At 35.4% G+C, this 27,574-nt stretch overlaps 3 protein-coding genes and 1 pseudogene across 3 annotated transcripts; 1 reads left to right on the top strand and 3 right to left on the bottom strand.

Moving 5' to 3' along the window:
- Positions 1–3,368: 3,368 nt before the first annotated feature.
- On the top strand, positions 3,369–7,402 carry LOC148192264 (mannan endo-1,4-beta-mannosidase 2-like). The gene is made up of 5 exons (XM_088099101.1): positions 3,369–4,270; positions 4,944–5,141; positions 5,989–6,111; positions 6,466–6,677; positions 6,905–7,402. Exons 1-5 carry the CDS (start codon positions 3,911–3,913, stop codon positions 7,296–7,298), a joined length of 1,287 nt encoding a protein of 428 aa, XP_087955227.1. The 5' UTR covers positions 3,369–3,910; the 3' UTR covers positions 7,299–7,402.
- Positions 7,403–7,584: 182 nt separating this feature from the next.
- Positions 7,585–8,581, bottom strand: LOC148192263 (uncharacterized). The gene has a single exon (XM_088099102.1). It carries the CDS (start codon positions 8,412–8,414, stop codon positions 7,752–7,754), a length of 663 nt encoding a protein of 220 aa, XP_087955228.1. The 5' UTR covers positions 8,415–8,581; the 3' UTR covers positions 7,585–7,751.
- Positions 8,582–9,276: 695 nt separating this feature from the next.
- Positions 9,277–9,927, bottom strand: LOC124841969 (AT-hook motif nuclear-localized protein 20 pseudogene; annotated as a pseudogene).
- Positions 9,928–19,736: 9,809 nt separating this feature from the next.
- LOC148192262 (uncharacterized) lies at positions 19,737–20,580 on the bottom strand. Its single transcript, XM_088099687.1, has one exon. It carries the CDS (start codon positions 20,487–20,489, stop codon positions 19,869–19,871), a length of 621 nt encoding a protein of 206 aa, XP_087955813.1. The 5' UTR covers positions 20,490–20,580; the 3' UTR covers positions 19,737–19,868.
- Positions 20,581–27,574: the final 6,994 nt, after the last annotated feature.

Below are 27,574 nucleotides of genomic sequence, written 5' to 3'. Positions count from 1 at the left end.
ACAAAACCTATATTTATTATGGTTGAAACTTAAATACTCCAATCTATTATGTTTTCTCTTCTAGATAACAAACCCAAAATGTATTCATTGATTAATCATATTCACTAGTTTAATATTGAACTAGCCAAAAGCTATTACATTAATCTCCTTTAAATGAATATCTTCTAAAAAGTAAGTCAAATTTTAAAAAAATAAAAATAAAAAAACAATGCATTTTAGAGGATCTGCAGGATACAATAATATTTACATATATACACAATATTATCACATTCTAAATTTTTTTAGGTTTATTATCAACACATGTATTATTTTATGTTTATGTATAACATATAATCATAGTACGTGGAAATTATTACACAACAAAATACATAGAGTAAAATAGGGAAATTAAAACATTTTACATATAACATTATCATTTGTTCAAATCAATAATTTATATTGAGAATAAAATGTCTATTACACAACATAGTCTTTTTTGACTCAATCTCATTGTTCACTCATAACATTATGAAAGAGTCATATATTACATAAAAACTAAGACACATGCACTTGTTATATTTTTTTTCTATTTTAAAAAAATCAACATAATACAAAACACAGTTGCTCTCTTCCTTTAAGATTTACATCCTTGTTTTCTTTTAACATTTTTTTATTTGATTGTGAATTTCAAATAAGATAAAATAAAATATCACAAAAAAAACAAAACAAAAATTCTATACATGTGATAATTATTAGGTTTAAAAATAATTTTAAAATAATACATATCTCATCCTACTCAATTATTAATATGATAACTTAATGCTCAACTTATCATTTCAATCGTGTAAAAAAACCAAAGAGATCAAAAACAACTTTTTTATATAAGAACTGAAAAAGGTTTTTTCATTTTAAGAATACCAAGAAAATATAAAAAATTATTAGAGCTTAAAATTAAAAGTTTAATACATATTGCAAAGATACTTGTTTCTTCAATACAATTTTAATAAAAATAATAAAATTTACTCAATAATAATATTATTATTTTATATTAATTACAAAATTATATATATATATATATATATATATATATGTATATATATGAGGACCTATAAAATATTTTAGAATTGATAATGGTTTAAAGATAATGAAATTAAGTTATGTTAATATTAAAAAGGATTATGTAAATAGAAAGTTTTATAAATGAGTTTCATTATTTTAAAATACACCATCTCTTTAAAAATCACTTTTTTTAGAGTTTTTTGACTTCTTTTAAGGATTTCTTACATGTTGTTCATTTGTTTGGAGATAAAAAACTGTTTGAGTGATCCTCTTGGTGACCTTTAATTCTATTCGACCAGTTTCTTCAATTGTGTTAATCGTTTTCTGTCGATTTTCTCTTGGTTCAAATTTGGCTTGCATGTAACCTTTCTCTTAGTTGTATGTGAGGTTTTAACCTTATGTGTGAGTTTGTACTTATCCTTGATCATAATGGTATGGTTTAATCATGTTTATGATGTTCCTATGTGTACACAGAATATCCTGTGAGTTGGAAGGTGTGGTTGTTATCTTAAAGCTCTGAGTTTGTTTTGTCAAGGTAATGAAAGCTAGTGTCGATATGTGTTATGAGTTTTACTAATTTTGATGATTTGTGTGTTTTTTTCTATTTTGAATGTTGGGAATGAATTTGGTTTTTAATTAATCTATTTTGGTGTGTGTGACCTGTTTGATCTTATATGAGTTAGTTGATAATTTATGTTAAGTGTTTGTGATTGTTTGGGTGTGTGAATTAGATAATTGAAATCTGAACAATTAAACATTTGGTAGAAACTCTATCTCATGAAAAATTGTTTTAACCCAAAATACTAAAAGAGGAGTACCAAATTTATCAGTTGGATAGGTCTAAATTCTCTCAATCACTGCACAAAAATTTTGGTTTTTGATGCAACGTTGAGTGGTAGCAAACTATGTTGAACGCTAGTCTCGTTGTCTAGGTCTTTGATCCTTATAACTCCATACTATTGAGTGCTAGATTGTATCGTTGAGCGTCATGTTATGTGAATGTTTCAGCGTTGAGTGGTTGCAAGGTACTGTTGAGCGCCAACTTCATACTGCAGGTTTGGAGCCTTTTAACTCTAGGATGGTGAGGGTCAAAAATGTCGTTGAATGCCACTTTTTGCGAGAGGTTTAATGTTGAGTGTCATCACTACGTGTCGATTTTGTTATTGACTTTGTTTTCTTCTTTGACTGTTTGAGATAGATCTATGATGAATCTTATTTATATTTATGATTTTGATTGTTATCTAATTGATGTGAAATTGTTGTATGAATGTATGATGATGATGGTGTTTAAGGAATTTTAAGGAGAAATTCTTTTTAGCGATACTTTTAGTGTATGCATTGATGTGTGAGACTAAATAAATCAGTATCTTGATACTCTAATAATCATACACACTCAAATAGAGAATGAGTTATGTGGTGAAAGTTGGATAAGGTTATTCTTGTATGTGGTAGGGTGATAACATCTTTGACTATGACTCTCCAAAGCATAGAGACCACCACAAGTGCATGTCTCTAGTGAATTCTGATGTTAATAACATATTCAGATAATTGAATTTAGAGTCATTTGTTTTATGTGATTATGCATTATTTATTTGTGTTTAAATTATATCTATAACAAGTTATTTTGTATATGAAATAATTCTTTTATACACTAATTTACCTTTTTGTGTATTTTGTGTACTTTGTTTGTCTTTTTTACAATTATCACCTACCAGTGATATGCATGTGAAGAAAAGTGACTATACTTTTCAAAACTTGTAGTAATTTCTTTATATAAGAATTAATATTTAAAGACTTTAATTCTCTTTAGTTTATTTGTATATATTTTAATATTATAATTATTATTTTGGGATAATTAATTATATTGATACTATATATTTTCATTATCTATTTTATTTTATCTTATTTAATAATTTTATATTATTAAATGAGATATTATATATATATATATATATATATATATATATATATATATATATATAATACGTTCGAATAAAATAACAATCCATAATTAAAAATAATAAATTAAACAATAAATATTAAATTAAAAAATATAAAAATTTTACTTATTTAATATAAAAATATTTAATTAAAACTCAACTTAAAATAATCATATTGATATCAACTTAAATTTAATTAGAACTAAAATAAACTTTTAATAAACACAAGGGAAATAAGAGAGTTGAGACAATTTTTGTTTTTTTGTATTTTACCCTGCTGAGTTCATTCTATGGACTGCATTGATTAACATGGTAAATACTTGAGCATTACGTGACATTAGCATGGAGCTTCTCCTTAATGTTGATGTAACTGATACCGAATGAAGGTTGGGTCCATAACATAGTGTCGTTAGGTTCCTTCACTCGGTGCAAAACATTTCACCACACACTCACCGTTCTTCACACTCTAGTTTATTTTCAACCTAATCATCGCTGTTAACTTGGACTATATTTCAAAGAAGATAAACATGTGATTATCTTTCAAGTTCCTTTCCTTCTATGGGGTTGAACTGGGAGCACAACCATAACCATAACATTTCATCATTTCATGCGCAGCTCACCCTATATAAATCCCCAAATTACGGCAAATTAAAAACGCACTAAAGTTTCATTGCGCATTCCCATTGGGTTCAGTTTTGTTTTTGCAACTCATTAAAGTTAATACCTTTCAAGCCATTCACACTGTTGTCAGTTCATACAGAGAGATCTAGACATTTTAACCATTTGGGGGTGTGAAGAACAACCAAACTAACTAGTGGGGTGTGAGGTTCAGCAATCTTCATCAAGTGTCACTGAATTAGTGACCCTTTGATCAAAGGGACAAAAGGGTACCCCGGGAACCTCCTCAATCGGTTGAATTTCGCCACCAGATAATGGTGTTTGGGAATAGCCTGTTTTATCCCATTCTGGGTTTTGCATCGTTTGTGGTTTTCGTTTACATGTCTTTTGGGGGCATAAGGTTCAGCTTTTTGGAGGAAGGGCCAGAATTGAGCTTTGTGGAGAGAAACGGGACGCAATTTGTGTTGGATGGAAAAGCGTTTTACGTAAACGGGTGGAACTCTTACTGGTTAATGGTTCAGTCGGTGGATGTTTATTCGAGATCCAAGGTTAGAGAAATGATGAAAACCGGTGCTAAGATGGGTCTCACTGTGTGTCGAACTTGGGCATTCAACGATGGAGACTACAATGCCCTTCAAACTTCCCCTGGTCATTTTGATGAACAAGCTTTTCAGGTAATTGTTTATGTTCCTCCTTGTTTTTTAATTATGTAACTTGTTGCTACGACAATTTTGATAATTGTGTTTCAGTGTACCGTTTTTTAAGCTTCAGGTCGGATACCGACACAATTGTGTATGTCGGTGTTTGCAAAACTGGGGATTCGCTTTGGTTCAAATTGTATCGAGGGAATTATATTGGGTTGCGATAGTCGTAAAATATGAAACGAATCATGACATAGTTTTTGTCTTTAGACCTGAATATTATCGTTCTGTTAATGGAGATACCATTTTTTTTCCTGGTGCTTGGTGTTTCTGTGGTTAGTATAAAGCAGAATCAAATGAAAAATGCTTTTTTTTTCTTTGATGCTGCTGAAATTACGTTCATTGCGAAGATGACTCAATGTGATATACGTGTTATTTTTCTTTACCCTTTTGCCATTCATAATCAACCAATCACTTCTGCAATTGTCCCAAAAATGGTGTCCGTGGTGTTTCTGACTTTTGACAACAAATAATTTATTGGGACATACCACAATTAAAAGGTTATGATGGTTGAATGTGTCCTTCCTTTATGCCTGATGAAATAAAAATGCTTTGTGTCGGTAACTCCTTATGCTCATGTGATTAGTAGTATAGTTTTATTTGTGAATGAAAATCATGGTGAGGATTGATGGGTGATTGGTGACAGGCCTTGGATTATGTGATAGCAGAAGCAAGGCAACATGGAATTAGGCTCCTTCTTAGCTTAGTGAATAATTTGCAAGCATATGGTGGGAAGAGTCAGTATGTGAAATGGGCATGGCAAGAAGGGGTAGGCTTAAGCTCCTCCAACGATTCTTTCTTCTTTGATCCTTCTATCAGAACTTATTTCAAAAACTACATCAAGGTATCACATCTCTATCTTTCCTTTCTTTTCTTTTCTTTTGATTTCATTTCCCCCTGCATCCTGCATTTTAGAATAAACAAAGGAGAGTGACTATTGCCACTTGTTAAATTAACATTTATAGAATTTCTGAGTCAGTAGTTTGATTAAAAAAGAAGAAAAATAGTATTTTACTTAAAAGTTGTTAGAAACATAAATGTAGACTTTAAAGCAATAAAATATGTCCTCATCAAATAGTTTAAGCTTTTGACTAATTTGTTTATGACACGGTATCAAATCAACGTAGAGAAACAGAGCTTGCACGAGGGGTTTAGAGTATAATATAACATAAACTAATGAAACTTTCACGTGTCTTCATAGCATAGCTTAAGCTTTGGAATAATTGGTTTGTGACAATGTTGTTGTACCATTTTACCAATTAACTGTCTGATTTTTCCATCCTATAAAGGTTCTCATTGGTAGAATTGGATTAAGATTCTCCTCAATTCTGAAAAAAAAAACTGCATGAGTTCTCAGCCGTTTCTTGATTTTAATATCTGATAATTTTAATATATAAAGTAAGGGAAAGGTAGAATGAATTGTGAGATTGTGCAGTTCTTTTTCATATTGTAGGAGATCCATTTCCCACCAATCATAACCTTATTTCTGAGGCTTCATCTACAGCCATGATTCATGACTTTATATGAAGCTTGTATCTCCTGCTTCCCTGGATCAAAATTGTCTCTTCCTTTACCTTCTAAATTGTACATCTAACATTTACTTTTGTGTAGTTGCCATGATTTTTTGCAGGTCTGCAACCCTTGAATCTGTCTTAGCTCAATTAATTGTTTCCTTTAATATTTTTTTGCAGAATGTCTTGACAAGGAAGAATAGTATTACCGGCATTGAGTATAGAAATGACCCCACCATTTTTGGTTGGGAATTGATTAATGAACCTCGTTGCATGTCTGATCCTTCTGGTGACACTCTACAAGTAAGTTCTTCACCTGTGCTTTAGCACCTTGAATTAGTAATGGAAAAAGTATGCTGGCAATATCAAATTATTTTTAACACGGTGGCTGAATTTGATAAACTCTGATAACAAGGATTCTATATTCAATTTTTAGCCCCTTTTACTCTCTGTGGAAGGTTAGACCAATTATAGATCTATCATAAGAAGGCCTTAACTTACCTTTGCAAGAGGCTGATTCCACAACCTGAACCTGCAGTGAACCTGCAGTTTCACATAGCAGCAACTATAATTGTAGTAGAATTTATAGAAAAGGATAGCGTTCTTTCAGTTATATTTTGATATTTAAGTATACACTTAATTGTGGTAAAATTGCAGGGATGGATAGACGAAATGTCAAGTTTTGTCAAATTGATAGACACGAACCATCTGTTGACTGTGGGTCTGGAAGGATTTTATGGTCCAAATGATCCAAAAAGTTCAACTGTCAATCCTGAGCTTTGGGCATCCAGACTTGGGTCTGATTTTATTCGGAACTCCAAAATATCAAATATTGATTTCGCCTCTGTTCATATCTATCCTGATCATTGGTAAGCATTTCCTGAAAACTATGCTCTTTAGTTGAGTTTGCTTAGTGTTGTAAGAAAAATAAACCTGCAGAAGGAATGTCTCAAGGTTATCTAAGAGATTCTTATGTCTGGGAGATCAACTGTTACAGCAAGTTCTGTTGAAATTTATGTTTACACCCTTTAAAGCACGTATATCCAAACTTCGATTGTGGTTATTTCATGTTTTAATGTGCATTGCCTTTTCACAGGTTTCATGAGCAAATATTCGAAGACCAACTTAAATTTGTTTCCAAGTGGATGCTTTCCCACATCGAAGATGGTGACAAAGTTTTGAAGAAGCCCGTCTTATTCTCTGAATTTGGATTATCAGAAGAAAATCAGAACTTTTCGGTGTCAGACAGGGAAAAAATGCACAGAGCTGTTCTAGACATAATTTATAAGTCTGCCAAGAGAAACAGATCTGGAGCGGGGGCTTTGGTTTGGCAATTCCTGGTCAGTGGTATGAAGGAATTTTCTGATGAATATGGGATGGTGCCATGGGAAAGTTCATCTACTGCTTCTATATTTGTTGAACAGTCTTGCAGATTGGCCAATGCAAAGGGATGGACTCAACTGGATGTAAGTTTCAAAGAACATTGTTAACAAAAACAGTGGAAAACAATGTTCAAAATTATGGAATAGAAATCCGTACAGATTGTCGTGGATGAGGTCTTGTACAATATTATTATTCTGGTTTCAGCTTTTCATCACCAAATTCTGGAGAGGAGTGATTAGTTGAATACATGTTATAGCTTGAACAAAGTATAATTCAAATTGTGTCATACAGAAAAACCAAAATCTACAATGTAGATTTCAAGGAAAAAAAATTACTTTGTATGTAACTGAATCAAATTAAATTATCAAAATATCCGTGGATTGTATGCGGAGATTAATGAAAACATTGGCATCTACTTTCATTTTGTTGAACAAATCCTAAACCTTGGAATTTGGACAAAACCATTTTTTTCACGCGAAAAAAGAGCATCATGAACAAAATATAATGCGGAAAAGAAAACAAAAATAAAAAAACAATGTTCTTCTAATTACAACACGGATCTAATATGATAGACGCTTAGCCAATCTTGGTGAATTTCTAACCCTAGGGCTCTCAGTTTCACTGGTGCTCTTCTTTCCATTAGGTTTTGATTTCTGCGCCGTTTCAACCACTGTTCTCTTTTCAGTGCTCTTGACCAATCTCCTAGTTCGAGTCAGAGTCTTCAATGGCATCGTATCGGATTCATCGTTCTCCTGAGCAACCCTATCGAAATCATCGCCGAGCTTCTTGACTAAGCGGCTCTTCCGAACACGGGTTCGGGGAGGCTCAATCTCTTCTGGTTCTTCTTCTTCTTCCTCTTCGTCTACGATGAGATCCATGTATCTTCGGCGTTTGGTCACCACCGGGGCCGGTGGAGGGGAAGGCGAGGAAGATCTTTCCGATGGGGCGAGGACGGAATGGGCCGGGGTTGGACTTTGGGCCTGGGCCTTCTCGCGCTGGGAGCGGAGTCTTTGGACGTTGCCTTCGATTTTGCCCTGGAGGCGCAGGCGCTTGAAGCTAAGGCCGCCCATGGACCAGTGGGCCTCTTGGGCCCAAGACATGAGTGGATCGGTGACGGGGACCGGGGGGTCGACGCGGTGGTCGTTGAACTTGACGTCGGTGTAGATGCGAGGACGGGGGAGGCTGGTGCCGTAGAACTTGCCGGGGCCGAGAGAAACAACCATTGTGATCGGAGATAGAGGAAGATGAAGACGGTGGTGGTGGCGCGAAGAAGATAAAAGGGTTAGGTTTGTTAAATAGGGAACGCGAGAGAGGAGGTGTTCATGGCGGGAACACAACCCTTGGCGGGACAAGTTCGCGCTCCAACGTCTAAAATTTTGGGCCTTTTCGCTAGATGGGCTTGGGCTTTGTCCGAACGAAACAGCTTCGTTCGTTGTCGTTAAAGCATATTTAAATATCTATTATTAATAGTAATTTTTCAAAATAAAAATATAAATATTTTTTTCTCTTATTTGTTCTTACTAACACTCTTAGACTTAAATAATAGTATAGTTATCCAATTAAACACACATCACAGATCACGATGGGAAAACACAGAACCATAAAAATTAACCCAAAGAAAATAAACATAGAATCTGTAAAATTAAGCGGGGATTTCAATTGTTCTTTGGTAGAAAAGCAAAACGTGTTTTTAAATTCTAAAGCAGAATTATACTTCAGTTTTTCCAATTACAATAACAATAGATTACCAAACAATTGGAGTTCAATCTCTGTAACTTTAATACACTAGTGTAGTCAGGGATACGACAGCGGTTATTTTCGTCATTTGGCAGCGGTTCCTGAACCGAGGCATATACAGACGAGGCAAAAAGTCCAGAGTTTTATGCCTCGGTTCCAAACCGAAGCCCAAAATTGAATGATTTCGCCTCGGGTCAAGTCAACCGATCCAGTATGTTCACCTCTACTGCCTCGGTTGTGACCATAACCGAGAGGCAGTAAGGTCTTTTTTTTTTAATATTAATAATAATATTATTATTACCTTCTCAAGAGTAATATAGTGTTTGGTTGATTTGAGAAAATCCATGTTCATCTTTGGAAAGGAGGTCTGGCATGAGGAGCATGACCCCAAGGAGAAGAACAAGCTTCATGGTTCACCTGTTGTCCGTTTGGAAGACCCAGATTCGGAGGAACATTATTATTATACACCGAAATTGACGACGAAGCTTCGCCAGGACCGCCTCCCATCCCCGGCAGAGACCCGCCGCCACCACCATGCTCCTGATCATCCTCCTCCAAAGGCAATCTCTCGTAAGTTGCATTGGAAAACATACCCGCCATTATCAAAACTAGACCAGCCGCCACCAGTGAGCCCACCACCCCGCCGCCAACGATCTGTCCCTGGCCTCCCGCGAGATAGATGGTGAGACCGGTGGCACCAGGAGGGGATGGTCCGGGGAGAAACGAGCCGGTGAGGGAGAGGACGGCGCCAGGAGCCGTGGGCTGGCGAAGAGTAACGTTCACGACGGCCCCACTGCCGCTGAGAATGGACACGCCGCGCAAACGCCTCCGCGCGAACTGGACCACACAGTCGGTGATGTCGGCGCCGCTGGCAATCTCCCTGACGTGGCTTCGCATCGCGTTGGGGCTTCGCATCTCTATGACGCTAGCAATCGCCGTTGGCAATCCCAGATCCACACTCCCGTTCATGGAAAATCCCAGATCTGCACTCTCGTTCATGGAAAATCCCAGATCCGCACTCTCGGTTTGGGCTTGCAGTCACCGCACTCTCGTTCATGGAAAATCCCAGATCTGGTTTCCTCATCGGAGAGAGGCGAGTAAACAGGAAGAGTGATATCCCAGATTTGGTTGACTCAACAGAGAGAAAAAAATTTAGGGAGAAGAAGTTGTGCTGGGCGACGCAAATGAAAGTGTGTAGGTTAAGTCGAGGTGAATGAAGCTACTACCTCGGTTACTAAAAAGCTCGAGGTAATATCACAAGATTGCACCGGTTAAAAGCAATGGCCGAAGTATAAAGTCCCCCTTAACCACCTCGGTTCCTGAAGAATCGATGTTGTAGCTAACCTGTCAGTGGTTCAGGCAAAAAGCAGGTGAAAAGCAGGCATTCACAGGTGCATAGGTCTCGGGTGCCTAAGAAACCGAGGCAGTAAGGCTGTTAGTACAACCATTCTGCTTCGGGTGAACTGGTGACCGAGGTATATAGGGTTTAATGCTTCAGTTTTTCGTAACCGAAGCATATATGGCGCCTTCAAAAGTCCTTTTTTTACTAGTGATAGCACGATTGTATTATGATCATGCTAGGGATGTATTATTTTCATTTTTTATTTGTAAATCTAAACTAAATTTAGCATTCTTAAAAACTATTATCCATACTTAAAAATAATCTATTGTTATAAATTATTTATCATGAACTGAAAATATTATATAATTTTGTATTTTTTGAAATTGATATAATCATATATAAGCATATATTTATCATAAATTTTAGTTGTTCATGTGATATAGTTTTTAAGAAAATGTTAATCAAAGTCCTGAATAAAAATATGATTTTTTTTAATCTCTTAGCAAAACTCCAAAATCATTTAGTTACTAATGGTTTAAAATTTTGCATTTAAGCATGTTTAGATAAAGTTCCTAGTAAGTAGTCCTGTTTTCCTTTCTTAGAGTAATAAATTTCGATTTTACATCATGGAATTATGACTCACACGGTCCATAAACATATGAAAAAAATAATTTACACTTCTATATCATTTAAAACGTTTCCTTGAAACTATATGATTACAAAAGTAAATAACTTTTTCTTTAATATTTTTAAAAGGAAATTAATTTTAAAGTCATGGAAGTAAATTAATGTCACTACCCTAAAGTTAGGGACCGAATACGAAGTAAGCACGCGGTAAATATAAACATAAAAATACTTCTAGATATTGAAAACATGTGTATATATATTAATGTCATTTAAATCGGGTATTTGATCTGACGACGCGGGTAGCGTGAGGATCCAGGATTCTTCGCCTATAAATATAAATATGGTGAGCCTTTCGTGTCATTTTTACCTTTTTTAGCTTAATCTCTCTTTAACTGTTCGACTTATTCTTACGCAAGTAGTAATGGTTACCTAAACTTGTCTTCGTCTAAGGAATGTTCAGGGAGGGGTAGACGAGGCTATGACGACGGTGCTTCATCCTCGGCGGCGCCAAAGTCTTCTTCCTCTTTTGCTGAGTCAACCGAGCTGGATGAGGGTTTGGTTGATAGCGCGACCAGTGTAAATGAAAATAAGGAGGTTGTGCAGAGCGGTTAGCGAAATTTTGTTTATGACGGGGTGATAATTGAGGGTGTCGAGGAGGATGAGGGTTAGGGAGGGACGCTTCCAGCCATAATGGGTTATGACTGGGCGTTGCACGACGTGAGCGAGTTCTCCACATGCTTCCGTAGAAAGACCCAACTAGAAGACTAGGTCAAGCGAAATTACGTGCTAAAATCGATAAAGTTCGGCCCTTTATTTAAGCTAATAACATGCAAAGGGAATAAACGAGTTTTTCACGGGAAGGGAGATAGTCCGACCGACTTCTTCTTTGCCTATGGATATCTCTTTCACGGGAAGGGAGATAGTCCGAGCGACAAGGAGAAACTTTTTTTGGGCCTAGTTGACAAGGAAAGGTCCAACAATGTCCATCCCTCATTGAGCGAACGACCAAGGGGAAACAACATTATGTAGCTCTACGGGTGGCAAGTTGGCGTTATTGTCGTGCTCTTGACAGGTCTTGCACCTTTTGACGAACGTGTCACAGTCCTTTTCAAGGGTTGGCCAAACGTACCTTGCTTGCAAGGTTCGAACCTTGAGAGGTCGTCTTCCAAAATGTAGGTCGTGTTGGAAAAGCTGACATAAATTATTTCCTGAGGCGTGTAGAGTCACTGTCCTTAAGGACTTATCCGTGGTGTGTTGCGTAAGCCCCCCAGGATACAACAGGAACTTCTCAGAATGTCTGAGGATCTCAGAACTAGCAAGGAACTCTTAAACAGAGTATAAGAATAACCCAGAATAATTTTAGAAGAGAGAAAGAGCTAAAGAAAGAAATTCAGAAAAGAGAAGAATAAGAGAGACTGAATTTTGGTGTGTCTTGGAATGGAGGAAGAGCTCACTATTTATAGAGCTAGAAAGAATCAAGAAAATAAATGAAATTAAAAACCATTAAAATGTTAACGTTGCACCAATTAATTATTTGAATGTTGTTATTAAAAAAATTAACGTTGGCAATTATGAAAAGAATTTTAACGTTGCCAAATACTAACGTTGCATCATCAACGTTTTCATATTTTGCAATATAATAATAATATATTATAACAATCCCCCACATATTGCAAAATAGAGTTGAAAGAAATAGTCTTTGACTCAAATAATTCAAACACCAAAAAAAACTTTTATTCTGGGTCTCATAGGATGTAATGCATCAGAACTGGTATAGCAAGCTATATGAACCAGTCTTAGATTGAGAAACTTAATACACAGTGTAGTTGGTATAGCAAGCTATATGAACCAAAACACTTGACGTGTATTAGAGGTTTATCAATCACAATGCACCCCCACAGTCCTTGCTGTTATCGCTGTCTTGCGCTTACTAGGCCATGCGCGTGCCCGGTATTCATGAGTGCTCTAGAGATCATGCCAAGATCTCATGCAAGCGGCCCCACTTGACACTCATATAGGTGATTTCATCAAGTGTATGCTGCAAATCATACACCACCCATAAGGGATATGAAAATCATTAAAACTTTGTTTCAGACAAAATTCTATCACCGTATAGAATTTTAATGACAAAGTTTAACCTCTCAATATTGCAGTCTCTAGCACTTTCACACACACCATAGGAAGGGACATAATTGATTAAAATCAATTTAGTGCTATCAGAACTAACAAATGACTTGTTTTTACCCATATGAACCTTATTCATGGGATCTCCAATCACAAAGGTTGGGTTACCATCACTTGTTTGTTTGCTAGTGGCTTAAGTCCCATTCCCCTCGATGTTTCTAAAATCATATTTCTTCCCAAGGGTTTTGTCAGAGGATCTGCTAGATTCCGTTCTGACTTCACATAGTCAATGGAAATAGTTCCACTCTTTAGCAGCTGCTTCACCAAATTGTGTCTCAATTGAATATGTCTATTCTTTCCATTGTAATTTTTGTTTTTAGCTATAGCTATTGCCGATTGGCAATCACAGTGTATTGACACAGATGGGGTTGGTTTCATTCCTAGTGGAATGTTTGCTAAGAAGTTTTTCAACCACTCAGCCTCACTACCAGCCATCTCAAGAGCGACAAACTCAGATTCCATTGTTGATCTTGCAATAATTGTTTGTCTGGCTGATCTCCATGTAATCGTACCACCCCCAAGAGTGAATACATAACCACTAGTGGATTTTGTCTCATCTGAATCAGAGATCCAGTTAGCATCACTGTACCCTTCTAGTACAGCGGGAAATCCACTATATTCAATGGCATAATCCATTGAACCTCTTAAGTATCTCATAAGCCTAACAAGTGCATCCCAATGTTCCTGATTTGGACATTGAGTGTACCTACTTAGTCTACCTACTGCATAAGCAATATCTGGTCTAGAAAAGCTCATCAAGTGCAATAAGCTCCCAATTATCTGGGCATACTGAGGCTGAGATAATGATTCTCCTCTATTTTTCATCAATTTAGAGTTAGCATCATAAGGGGTACTCACTGGTTTTAAGTCATAAAACCCAAACTTCTTAAGAAGTTTCTCAATGTATTGTTCTTGAGATAGTAATATACTATCTCCCTTCCTAATGATTCTAATACCTAAAATCACATTGGCTTCACCCATGTCTTTCATTTCAAATTTTGATCCTAGAAACAATTTAGTTCTAGCGACAATCTCATTGCATGTACCAAAGATTAACATGTCATCCACATAGAAGCATATAATGACACAATCACCATTTTCAAACTTAGAGTACACACACATTTATCAGCATCATTAGGTGAAAACCCCTCACAAAGCAACACATTATCAAGTTTTTCATGCCATTGTTTTGGTGCTTGTTTCAACCCATATAAGGATTTAAAGAGTTTGCATACTTTATCCTCTTGACCAGGTACAACACACCCTTCAGGTTGAGTCATATAAATTTCCTCCTCTAAATCACCATTCAAAAAGGCCGTTTTAACATCCATTTGATGTATCACTAGTTTATGGATAGCAGCTAAGGCTAACAACACTCGAATAGAGGAAATCCTAGTCACTGGAGCAAAAGTATCAAAGTAATCTATGTTGGGTTTTTGAGTAAAACCTTTTGCTACTAATCTTGCCTTATATTTTTCTATGGATCCATCAGGGTGATACTTTTTCTTAAAGATCCACTTACAACCAATGGGTTTTGCTCCTTTAGGCAAATCTACTAAAGTCCAAGTATTGTTTTTCTGAATTGATTCAATTTCAGTCCTAATGGCCTTATCCCACTGTTTTGCATCAGGAGCACTAGTAGCTTCTATAAAGCTTATTGGATCATTATCAACAAGATAAGTATAAAAGTCATCTCCAAAGGAAGTTTCCTTTCTCTGCCTTTTGCTTCTCCTCAAATCCTCATTTATAGTATTACTATTATCATTATCATCAACAGGTTGAGACATCTCACTAACCTTTAAGGGAAACACGTGTTCAAAAAATTCAGCATTTTTCGTCTCCATTATAGAATTTCTCTCAAGTATGTTACTTTTAACAACTAGAAACCTATAGGCAGCATTATGTTCAGCATAACCTAAGAACATACAATCAGAGGTTTTAGATCCTATTTTCCTTTTCTTAGGATCAGGTAACATCACCTTAGCTAAGCACCCCCACACCCTTAAATATTTAAGGTTAGGTTGGTAACCTTTTCACAACTCATAAGGAGTTTTACCGGTTTTCTTATGGGGTATTCTATTTTGAAAAAAACATGCAGTAAGCAAGGCTTCTCCCCAAAGGTTATCAGGTGCACCAGAACTAACAAGCATAGCATTCATCATTTCCTTAAGGGTTCTATTTTTCCTCTCAGCTACTCCATTAGACTCAGGTGAATATGGTGGAGTCACTTCATGGATAATTCCTTCTTTAACACAATAGTCATTAAAAAGTACATACTCACCACCTCTATCTGATCTAATCCTTTTAATTTTCTTATTCAACTGATTTTCTACTTCTGCCTTATAGGTTAAAAATACATCAAAAGCTTCATCTTTATGTTTGATTAAGTAAACTTTGGTATATCTAGAATAATCATCTATAAAGGTCACAAAATAATTTTTACCTCCTCTAGACATGGTTTGTTTCATATCAGCTAGATCAGTATGAATTAACCCTAATAGCTCAGTTTGGCGTTCTATAGAAAAACATGTTTTCTTTGTTAATTTAGATTCTACACATATATCACATTTTATACTCTGTTTATCATGCATATTAATCAATCCTAGTCGTTGTAATTTTAAAACATACGAAGAATTCACATGTCCTAATCTAGCATGCCATATATTATACGAGTCAACAATATAAGCAGAAGAACTTGATTCATTAATACTTTCAGAAATATTTAGAATGAAGAGTCCTTGATCACAATATCCCTTCCCCACAAACACATTATTTTTTGTCATGATGATCTTGTCAGACTCAAAAGACACTTTAACCCCCACCTTTCCCAATAGTGCTACAGAGATTAAATTAACTCTGATTGATGGCACATGTAGCACATCACTCAAGGCCAGAGTCTTTCCAGATGTGAGTTTGAGAAGAACTTTTCCTTTTCCCAGAACAGGAGTGGTCCTGGAATCACCGAGGTAGACGTGTTCTTCTCCATCCCCTACACTAGTGTAAGAGGTAAAAGCACTTCTGTTTGCACAGATATGCCTGGTAGCACCAGAGTCTACCACCCACTTGCTCACATTGGTCATCAGATTTACTTGAGAAACGACCGCAGCAATAATGTCATCTCCTTCGGCTATATTGGCCCTAGGAGGATTGTCGTTTCTCGCTCTACGCCTGCACTGTGGTGCATGATGGCCTGGCTTCCCACATACGAAGCAATTTCCTTTCTTTTTAAAGGTGGGTTTAGATTCATGGGGACGAGATTTAAGAAAATTATTTTTCTTTTTGTGATCAGGTTTGTATTCGTACCTTTTTGGAGCAGGTTTTACTTCTACCATATTTGCTTTCGCAGATAAAGCTTTGGCCCTTGTAGTAGCAGACTCCTTCCTGTTGGTATCTTCAATTATTATGTGTGTAATGAGTTCTGGTAGAGACATTTGCTTGTGTCTGTGTTTCAACTGTTGTTTGTAATCTGTCCAGGATGGCGGCAATTTCTCGATCAGAAGTTCTGAAACAAATTCATCCGGTAGTAGAATGTTTTCTGCTTTGATGTCTTCGAGCAACTTGTGGTATTCATTGATTTGAGTTTTTATGTCCTTGTCTTCAATCATTTCCCAACGGTAGTAATTTCCTATGACGAATCTTTGTCTGACGACATCTTCGGCAGTGTATTTGAGAATCAACGAGTCCCAAATGTCCTTTGCTTCCTTGTAGGAACAGTACACATCGAACAAATCATTAGAAAGTGCACTAAGCAAAGTGTGTCGGCATACCTTGTTCGCGTAAGTCCACTCTTCAACTAGTTTTGAGTTTGAAGGAATAGTGGAGTCGGGCTTTGGAGATGAAAGAGCAGCAACAACTCCATACATGTCTAAAAGGGTGGAAACGCGTTCTTGCCAGCGTCGGAAGTTTTGTCCAGAGAAAATCTCGATTTTTGACACGTCCGGAAGTGATTTTGCTAAGACCGTCTGGGTTCCGGAAGCAATGGTTTGGCTCTCTGAAGGCATGTTGTTGATGTCAGCCATAAGTCCTTAAGATTGTTGGAAAAGCTGACATAAATTATTTCCTGAGGCGTGTAGAGTCACTGTCCTTAAGGACTTATCCGCGGTGTGTTGCGTAAGCCCCCCAGGATACAACAGGAACTTCTCAGAATGTCTGAGGATCTCAGAACTAGCAAGGAACTCTTAAACAGAGTATAAGAATAACCCAGAATAATTTTAGAAGAGAGAAAGAGCTAAAGAAAGAAATTCAGAAAAGAGAAGAATAAGAGAGACTGAATTTTGGTGTGTCTTGGAATGGAGGAAGAGCTCACTATTTATAGAGCTAGAAAGAATCAAGAAAATAAATGAAATTAAAAACCATTAAAATGTTAACGTTGCACCAATTAATTATTTGAATGTTGTTATTAAAAAAATTAACGTTGGCAATTATGAAAAGAATTTTAACGTTGCCAAATACTAACGTTGCATCATCAACGTTTTCATATTTTGCAATATAATAATAATATATTATAACAGGTCGCAAATTCTGTCATTCAACTCATTCAAAACATACTCCGCTTCGCCCTTGAAATGCATTTTACACGAGGAGTGGAGAAACCTTGCCTATAGAAGTCCTCTCCGATAAGGACGTAACGAGCTATCCTCTTAGAATTTGTCATGCTTATTTTCTCCCCCTCTTCTTGTTTCTTCATTAGAGCACATATGTCAACCCTCTAGTCCCCCTTGTCTTGTGAAACTTCAACCACTAAGACCTCTACGGTCGATTTTGGTGACTAACAAAATTTACCATAATTAATTTCAAATAATAATAATAATAACCTTTAATTCGTTATTAATCATACATAACATTGTTAATTTTAATTTAATAATATACATTTATTGAAATAAAATTTATTATGTGTCATAATTAAAATTGAAAAACCTAATTTCAATTTAAGTGGGTAAAATTTCATAACGGTGATAAAAACTTCTTCAATTCTAAACATTCAATGACTTTAATTCTCCTTCATTTGCACAAATAATTTATTATATAGTGTGCCACGTGAAAAATGCAAAGTTTGCACCATTAATTCATATAAAACAAGAAAGTTGCCTTTCATTTATGTGTGCAGACCATGTTTGTCTCATTCTTACAATTTTTTAATACATATATTTATAAAGTTAAATTTTAATAATTAACATTTTGGCATGACTTCAATTTGCATTCCTGTAAGCTTTCAAACATCCAGAATACTATTCATCATCTTTTACCCAAAATACTATTCACATAAACTAAGTTTCATGACATTTGGAAGACAGCGGCGAAAGACTTGTTAATTTCAATCAGGTTTGTCTATTTCAATTAGTTTAAGATGTAAAATCCCCATTCATCATTTTTTACGAAAAAAAAAATATGAATCAAATTTCTTCGTTCCATGAGAATCATAAATCTAGTAACTATGGTTCTGATACCATATGTAAGTTTCTTAACTTTTTATACTATCATTTGATTTAGGATCTTAAAAATTTATGATTCTCACGACATCAAACATAATTACATAATTAGGATAAGAAAATCACTAACCTTGATCCATGCTTTCCTTGCTCTAGATCTTCAACAGAGATCCCTCCAAATCTCTGACGTTGTATCCATCCACGTCACTGATTGCTTGATCGAAGGAGTCATGGAGCGGATGAGCCAGGAAATCACCGTTCGATTGGAGCGATGCTAAGCCTCGTGGAGGGGATCTGTGAGAGGCGGACAAGAAAGAGTGGCATGAATGAACCTCTCCTTGTTTTTGGTTTCCAATGCAACAACCATGTTACATTCCTATTGGTGAAAATTGTTCTCCGTGAGAAGAGGCGTAACCAACACAAATGTTGGATTTTCACCAGGATGTAGGTATAGAGGTTGGCTGGATTCATTAGGTGATCCAGTGTCTGGGTACATTTTGGCTAAGGAAAGCCACTGTCAAATACTGAAGAAAAAAAAAAGCTAGACAAAAAAAGCAGTAGGTGTTAGGAATGATACCATGACCAAGAATAAAAAGTAGGAATGAAATTTAGTAACAGTAAACCTCAATCCTCATTATTCAACCCAATACTAAAAGAGTGTGTGTTGTTCAATTTATACAACAAAGTAAATACAAGAGATGATGCTAGAAAAGTTAAATAAATATCCTAACAAACTAAGAAATGTAATATACGGTAAGTAAAGGAAATATTGCGAGCTGTAGAGTAAAACAAAAATCGTGTCTTTTCTCATTGCATCATATAACAATGTCAGTAGTATGACTAAAAGCTCAACAATATATATATATATATATATATCAAAATATGTAATTATTAGATCATAATCAAAGCCTTAATAAATTTATTACATAATATTTCTTTATTTATATGTTATAAATGAGTTAAAAAGGTTATATTCACATTTAGATTTTATAACTATATATAAACTATAAAATAATGTACAATTGGACTTTATAATTATTATAATAAAATTTTAAAATAAATATTATGATAATGTAATTGTGAATTTAAATCCAAATCATAGTTTCCCACATACAAAAACCTGTTAAATACCTTTCGCATGTCAATACAAAAATTTAAATAAATGTTTAAAAGTTTTATATAATTTCTTTTTTCTTTGAAAAACAATCGTTCTTTGTAAGAAAAGATTAAAAAAGAACATTCCAAAAATTTATAACAGAGTCTTGAAATCATATTTACATTTTCTCAGCAACTGAAATGCGAAGGATTTACATAAATTTGCGTCTTGATCCTCATAAAAATATTAAATTAAAAACAAGCTAATTGGGTACACGCCTAGCAAATCTGGGTGAAGTTCTAACCCTAGGACTCTTCGCACTTCCATCGCTACTCTTTTTTGCTTTGGTATTTGATTTCTCCGCCGATTCAGCCACCGTCTTCTTCACAGTTTCGCCACCCTTAACCAATCTCCGACTCGGAGTTTTAAACGACACCGTATTAGAACTCTCGATCTCCAAAGACGCCACCCTATCAAAATCATCACCAAGCTTCCTCACTAACCGACTCTTCCGACCTTCACAAACTTCCTCCTCGATCAGATCCAAGCACCTCCGACGTTTCGCCACTAACGGAGCCGGTGGTGGCGCAGGAGAAGCGTCTCTCTTGGATCCAGAGTGGGCCGGAGGTATTGGGCTTTGTGATTGTGCCTTTTCGCGCTGGGAGCGGAGTCTTTGGACGTTGCCCTCGATTTTGCCCTGTAGACGGAGGCGCTTGAAGCTGAGGCCACCCATGGACCAGTGGGCTTCTTCGGCCCAAGATAGTAACGGTTCGCTGACAGTAGCGGGTGGATCCACACGGTGATCGTTAAACTTGACGTCGGTGTAAATGCGAGGGCGGGGGAGACTGGTTCCGTAGAACTTGCTAGGGCCAAGAGATATCATTTTGTGAGAAAATGAGTTGAGAAATTGGCGATTGAGTTTAACCTAATTTGAAATAAAGAAGAGGAAAAATTAGTGATGGCGAGAATTGTAGAAATGGGTGTGTTTGTTAAATACGAAATGAGAAAGAGAAGGTTGCGATGGCGGGAACATTCCTTCGCGGGACAATTTGGCGGTTGAAAGTTTGGTACCTTTTTCGTTATGGGTTTCCGAACAAAGCCTTTAGTTCGTGGGCCTTATATTTGCTGGCCCATTAGTTTGGGTAATTTCTTTTTGCACTTTCATACTTTTCTTTTGCACCCTCATAAATATTAAATTATCCACTTTACTATTCGGTTTAATATTCTTTTTGGATTGTGTAAGTTACAATTTAAAAAATTATATGGGATTACACAATTCAAAATAGTAATTTGGACATCAATGTTATATTTCAAATTACATAATTTAAAAAAAAATAATGAAAAAAAATGACTTTTGGATTGAATAATTTGAAAGTCATCTTTTTGTATAAAAAAATTTGTAGATTATAAAATCTGAAAGACACTTCCAACTGGCACAATAAAAAATCAGTCTTTGAAAAAAAAAAGTTTCCAAATTGTACTATTCATAAGACCTTGCCAAAGTAAAATGCAAATAAGGGGCTGGTGATGAGAAAAAGGGGGTGGCGGCCCACAACAAGAAGGTGGCAGAGATAAAGAGTGGCAGCAAGGAGGCCAAATTTGTCTTTTACACACCCCGTTGAGGTGGGAGGTGCAAAAACAAAATAGCCTTCATTTTGAGATTATTACTTCTTCCACCGTACGATTTCTCCATGTCATCAAAATGCTTATGGATTTATAGACCGTGTAATTTAGAATATATTTTTAAATATAAAAATATGTTATGGATAATATAATAATGTATTATGAATAACACACTCTACAATATATTTTCAGATTCGAAAGTATATTTTGAACTTTTATATTATATAATTTGAATACATTTATGAGTTATGTAATAGTAATTTAAAATATATTTTTAGATTATACTATTTAAAAATAATTTTCATATTATATAATCTAAAATTTATTTTCAGAATACATGTTTTGAAAATGTGTTTTAAATTTTCCAATTTCATAATGTATTTCCAAAATCCGTAATCTAAAATATTTTTTTAACACTGAATATATATATTTCATAGTATATAATTTAAAATAATTTTTTGAATTACTATACAATTTAAAATACATTTATGGGTTATACAATCCAAAACATATTTCTATATCTACAAATACGTTACAATTTAGAACAATTTACATTTCTATATCCAAAACATTTATTTAAATACTCATTTGTGAAATGAAAAACACTTGTATATTTCTTCACTTTTTTTTGGTGTTTTTTCATGGTTTATGTTATGTATTTTTGGTTTTCATCAAATTGATATTTTTCCTCACTTTTTAGCGAATTTAAGTATCTTAAGTGAGAATGCACTATAAATTTATTAAAAAGTGAAAGTTTTAAAAACTAAACCGTATAACGTTAAACAACTCATTTCTTTTTTTCTTTTTGCATGAAAAGAACTTTTCCTATCTATAATTATCTTCAAACTTAAATGTCTTCAGTTAACATAAAACCATTAAATTATTTACATAACTAGTTACAAGTCATACACAATGCTACAACTTCTGCATTACATAAAAAATAAACATTCAAAATCACATATTTATTAACTTTTCTTTATTATTTATTTTCATGGGGTGAATTTAAGATGATTTGAAAAGAAAAGAAGGTGAGAGTGGATTGTTTATATTAAAAAGAAATAATGTGGTTTGAGATGAAAGTTTTTAAATATTTGTATATGATGTGATATATATATATATATATATATATATATATATATATATATATATATATATGATAGATTAAAAAATATTTTAATGGATAAAAATTATATGATTACTATTATATTTTTTAAAAATAAGTGTGATATAAATTTAGATATAAATAGTTAAAATTATGTTAAAATGAAATTACAGTTATTATTTAAAAGGTTTAATTGCTTCCTTTGTCCCCAGAGTTTGGTTGAATTGTGTCAAATTCATCCTCATTTTTAAAAAAGTTTCATTGTCATCCTCACGTGGTGTAAAAGTTTCATTGTCGTCCTCACGTGGTGTAAAAGTGTCAATTGAATCCAAACATAGAAAAAATTTGTGTCAAAGTAGTCATGTTTCCTATATATCTGTGTCTTCCTTTCATACAATCAAGTACAGATATTCATTTTACCTTATCCAATTTAAGGCTTTTCATACCTCCAGAGAAGTGACATATGAAAGGAAGACACAGAGATATAGGAAAAATGACTACTTTGACACAAATTTTTTCTATGTTTGGATTCAATTGACACTTTTATACACGTGAGGACGACAATGAAACTTTTTTAAAAATGAGGATGAATTTGACACAATTCAACCAAACTGGGGACAAAGGAAGCAATTAAACCTATTTAAAATTACAAAAATATAATTTTTTATTATGACTATATTATTATTATCTCATCTCCTGATATTAGAACCCATCCAACTACTCCTATTAGAACCCATCTTACAAGGCACCGTTATGCCGCACCTCCATACCAAACCAGTAACGGCACCATCAAGCCATATTACTATGGACTTTGTCAGAACGCGACAACCTCCATAACCATCACCTTCTGTTACTTCTGTTTTTTTGTTTTCCTTTTTCGTTTTTCCTTTCTTCTTTCTCCTCTCTCTCTCTCTATATATATATATATTTTCCTCTCATGCAATAAACATATATGCAATATACAAAAAGTTTTCTTTTACATTTTTTCTACGTTTTCTCTTCCTCTACTCCTAGGTTCGTGTTTAACAGTGTTTAACAGTCTGTTCTTCACCATACATATAGCCATACACGTTTACGGTACCAAGTATGATTGCACATACAATTTCCTTCCAGCATGGCTTACGATGATATCAGAACTCTTCTTTTGAAGAGCTCTCTTGTGCTAAACTCTGACTTCTTTTCTCTTTTCTTTCTGTTTCTTTTCTTTTGTTATCTTTCAGTTTATTGCATCATGTCTCAAGAATATAACAACTCCTCAAGTTTTTCTTGTACCTTTATCCTAGTGAGAGTTCTGCTATATTTCTTATATCTCCTCTTCTTGAATCCAACAACTATCATGCATGGAGAAGTCCATGTCCACCGCTTGAGCGCCAAAAACAAAGTGCAGTTCATTGTTACAAAGTTTTTTTACCAACCTTCGTATTATGGGATAAACTAGAAACCTTTCGACCACTTGTGAAATAAAATGTTCTTGTAAAATGTCAACCATTGTCCAAAAAAAGCATGAAGATCGCGCCCTACAATTTCTTCGTGGCTTGAACAAATAGTACAATAATTTCAATCTCACATTCTTCTAAGGGATCTCATTCACCCTATTTCAAAGATATTTTCCTATGCTATGCAACAAGAATGAATAATGACTTTCTTAATAATCTAGAAATAAAAAATGTTGTTGTTGTCCATACTATAAAGTGTTCTCATTGTGGAAAAACTAGACACACTAACTCAGTTTGCTTTAAAAAGCATGACTTCCCTACCAGCAGAAATCCAGCAAATAAAAAATCATGTTCCTCATTGTGGCAAAAATGGTCACACCATTGATGTTTACTATAGAAAGCACGATTTTCCCCCTAACATAAATTTCACAATGGAAAAAGTCTCCTATCCAGAAGCCAAGAATTAAGAAATGATAGTCCAGGAGAAGCTTCAGATCTTGAAGTGCGTCTGACACAACAACAATATCAGCTCTCATCAAACTTAACATAGAGGTAATTTGGTTGGATAAAAACAAAAATGGGACCATCCACGTGCGAAAAGTGAATGTTTTCATATATCATATATTGAGGAAGAATGTATTCCACATTCATTAAAGCTCTTTAAATTGTTCCAATGCACCAACCATGTTTCTTGTCCTTTCTTCCTTCATTCATTATAAAATGAATGCAAAATGTGCAGCAAAACATAACTCACCAATAATCAAACGGTGAAGAAAGAATTCAAGAGGAGAAAGAGAGAAAGTCACGGGTACTACCGTAAAGAGAGAAACATCACCGAGAGGTGAAAGACACTGTGTAGTAGAAACTGTGAGTGTGCAAAAGAGAGTGTTTTTGTATACCATCCAAGAGGGTGAGATTTATTGAGAGATCCTCAGAGAGTGAGAGAAACACTGTAATCCTACTTTCATAGTGGAGATAATTTTCTGGACTAGGTCCCGTGGTTTTTTCCGAGAGGATTTTCCACGTTAAAATTTCCGGTGTTATTTTTCCCTACGCATACACAGTTATTTTCTACGCTTCCGCATAGTGCCCATTTTGGGTTAGCAGAGGAGGGAACAAATACCGTTGTTTCCCAATAGTGGTATCAGAGCCACCAGTTCGAAAAAGTCAGAATCCTGTGAAACTCAAGATGGAAGGAGACATGTTCAAGCTAACTGCGGATAATTACTCTTACTGGAAGCCGATGATGGAAGATCATCTATACTGCAAGGATTTGTATGAGCTGATCACAAATCCGGAAATTCCAGAAGGGAAGACCGAAAAAGATTGGGAGATTCTGAATCGTAAAATAGTGGCTATGATTTGGAAATACATCGACAAAAGCTTGTTTGAGCATGTATCGACTTATACCGATGCGTATGAGTTATGGACAAAGCTTGAATCTATGATTCAAAAGAAGACTCCGAGAAATAAAGCTCACCTTGTCAGACGACTCGTAAAGTTGGAGTATTCTGACGACCTGAATATGATCGAGCATCTCAACACCTTCAAAGGTATTGTGAACCAATTAATGAAGGCAGATATGAAGATAGATGACGAGTTACAAGCTCTTCTACTCCTTAGTTCTCTACCGGAGAGTTGGGACACATTGGTGGTCACTCTCATTAACTCAACACCAGATGGAAAGCTCAGGCTGGATAACATTACAGATAGTTTGCTAAATAAAGAGTCCAGAAGGAAAGAAAGAGGAATGAGTAGTCACTCAGAAGCCAACGTTGTTGAGAATAGAGGAAGGAGTGAACACAAAAGCAAAGGAAAACGTGAAAAGTCACGAGGAAGATTCAAGTCTCGTTCCAAAGGTTTGACATGCTTTTATTGTGGAAAAGATGGCCACAAGAAGCAAGAATGTAGATTCCTGAAAAGAGATCAAAAGAATGGAACTATACACCCTGATGTGATAGATCCCAAAAAGAGGTTGGAAGAAAAGACCACAACAACGGTGGTATCAAATGATGAGAATGTGTTCCTTATCACTGAGGTAAACTATCTAAATATTGCTTTTGATGATTGCACTTGGATAGTAGATACCAGATCATCGTTCCATGTTACTCCTCATGAGGGATTCTTCTCATCCTATCAAAAAAGAGACTTTGAAATAGTGAAGATGGGTAATCATGTCACAAACAAAATTGTGGGCATAAGAGAAGTGACTTTGACGACAGAAAATGGAAACAAACTTGTGCTGAAGGAGGTAAGACATGTGCGAGAAATGCGACTAAACCTTATCTCAGTCGGTAAGCTAGATGATGTTGGAATGAACAACCAGTTTGGAGATGGAAAATGGAAACTTAGCCGAGGAAGCATGATTGTTGCTCGTGGCAAAAAGGAAGGCTCTTTGTATGTCATACTAGGAAAGATATGCAAAGGAGAGACAAATGTTGCTTAAGAAGAAAGTAAGGAGTTGTGGCACAAAAGACTGGACCACATGAGCGAGAAAGGATTAGAGATCCTTGCTTAAGATCATCTCCAGAATATAAAAGGACAACCACTTGAATTATGTGAAGACTGCCTAGCAGGTAAGCAGCACAGAGTATCTTTCCATAAACATGATAATAGAAAAAGAAGAGAGCATATTTTGGATCTTGTGTATTCAGATGTCTGTTCAACATCCGAAAGGTCCCTTGGTGGTGCTCAATATTTTGTTACCTTCATTGATGACCACTCTAGAAAATTGTGGGTCTATCCTTTGAAGAGAAAAGATGAAGTTCTACAAATCTTCAAGGAGTTTCATGCCTCAGTTGAACGTGAAACTGATAGAAAGTTGAAATGCTTGAGAAGTGATAATGGTGGAGAGTATAGAGGTCCATTCGAGCACTATTGCAAGACTCATGGGATCAAACGTGAGAAAATACCTCCCAAGACACCTCAAATGAATGGCGTAGCTGAAAGATTCAACAGAACGATTGCCGAGAAGGTCAGAAGCATGTTGTCTCACGCAAAACTTCCCAAGTCATTCTAGGGGGAAGCCGTGTTAACAGCAACTCATTTGATCAACTTATCACGATCAAGACCATTAAACGGTAAGATACCAGAAGAAGTATGGTCCGGTAAAAAGGCCTCATATCACAACTTGAGAGTCTTCGGATGTAAGGCATCAGTTCACATTATGAAAGATGAAAGAGCAAAGCTCGATGTTAAGGCGAAAGAGTGCATATACCTTGGTTCTCCAAGAGATGAATTTGGTTTCAGATTATGGGATCCTGCAAACAAAAAGATTGTTCGAAGCAGAGATGTGGTGTTCTTTGAAGATCAGAGAATCCAAGACATCAAGAAAATGGAGAAACCAACACTTAAGCTGATAAGTGATCAAAGTCCTATTGTGATGAACAACTTAGGGGGAGAGACTCGTCAAGCTGAGACAAATTAGGAGTTACAACTTGATGAGATGGCTGAAGAAGTAGATCAACCTAATCTGACGGTAGAAGATCAAGCAATTGAGAATGCTTTGCAACAAACCCAATTGAGGCGATCAACAAGGCAGAAGCAACCGTCAAGAAGGTATTTTTCAGATGAATATGTTAATTTTACTGATGAAGGTGAACCTCAAAGCTTTGTAGAAGCAATGGAAATGAAAGACAAAGACAAATGGTTGCAAGCCATGGAAGAAGAGATGCAATCCTTAAAGGAAAATCAGACTTATGATTTGGTAGAATTACCAAAAGAAAGAAGAGCATTACAGAATAAATGGGTGTTCAAGCTCAAGAATGAAGAGAACAACCCAAGCCCAAGGTACAAAGCACGAATTGT

This window comes from Vigna umbellata, chromosome 9 (assembly GCF_029865625.1).
Source record: "Vigna umbellata cultivar VRB3 chromosome 9, Vumbellata_1.0, whole genome shotgun sequence".
In the NCBI taxonomy this organism is placed as follows: Eukaryota; Viridiplantae; Streptophyta; class Magnoliopsida; order Fabales; family Fabaceae; genus Vigna; species Vigna umbellata.
Note: the sequence above shows the minus strand (reverse complement) of the source record. Positions and strands in the feature narration are given on the sequence as shown.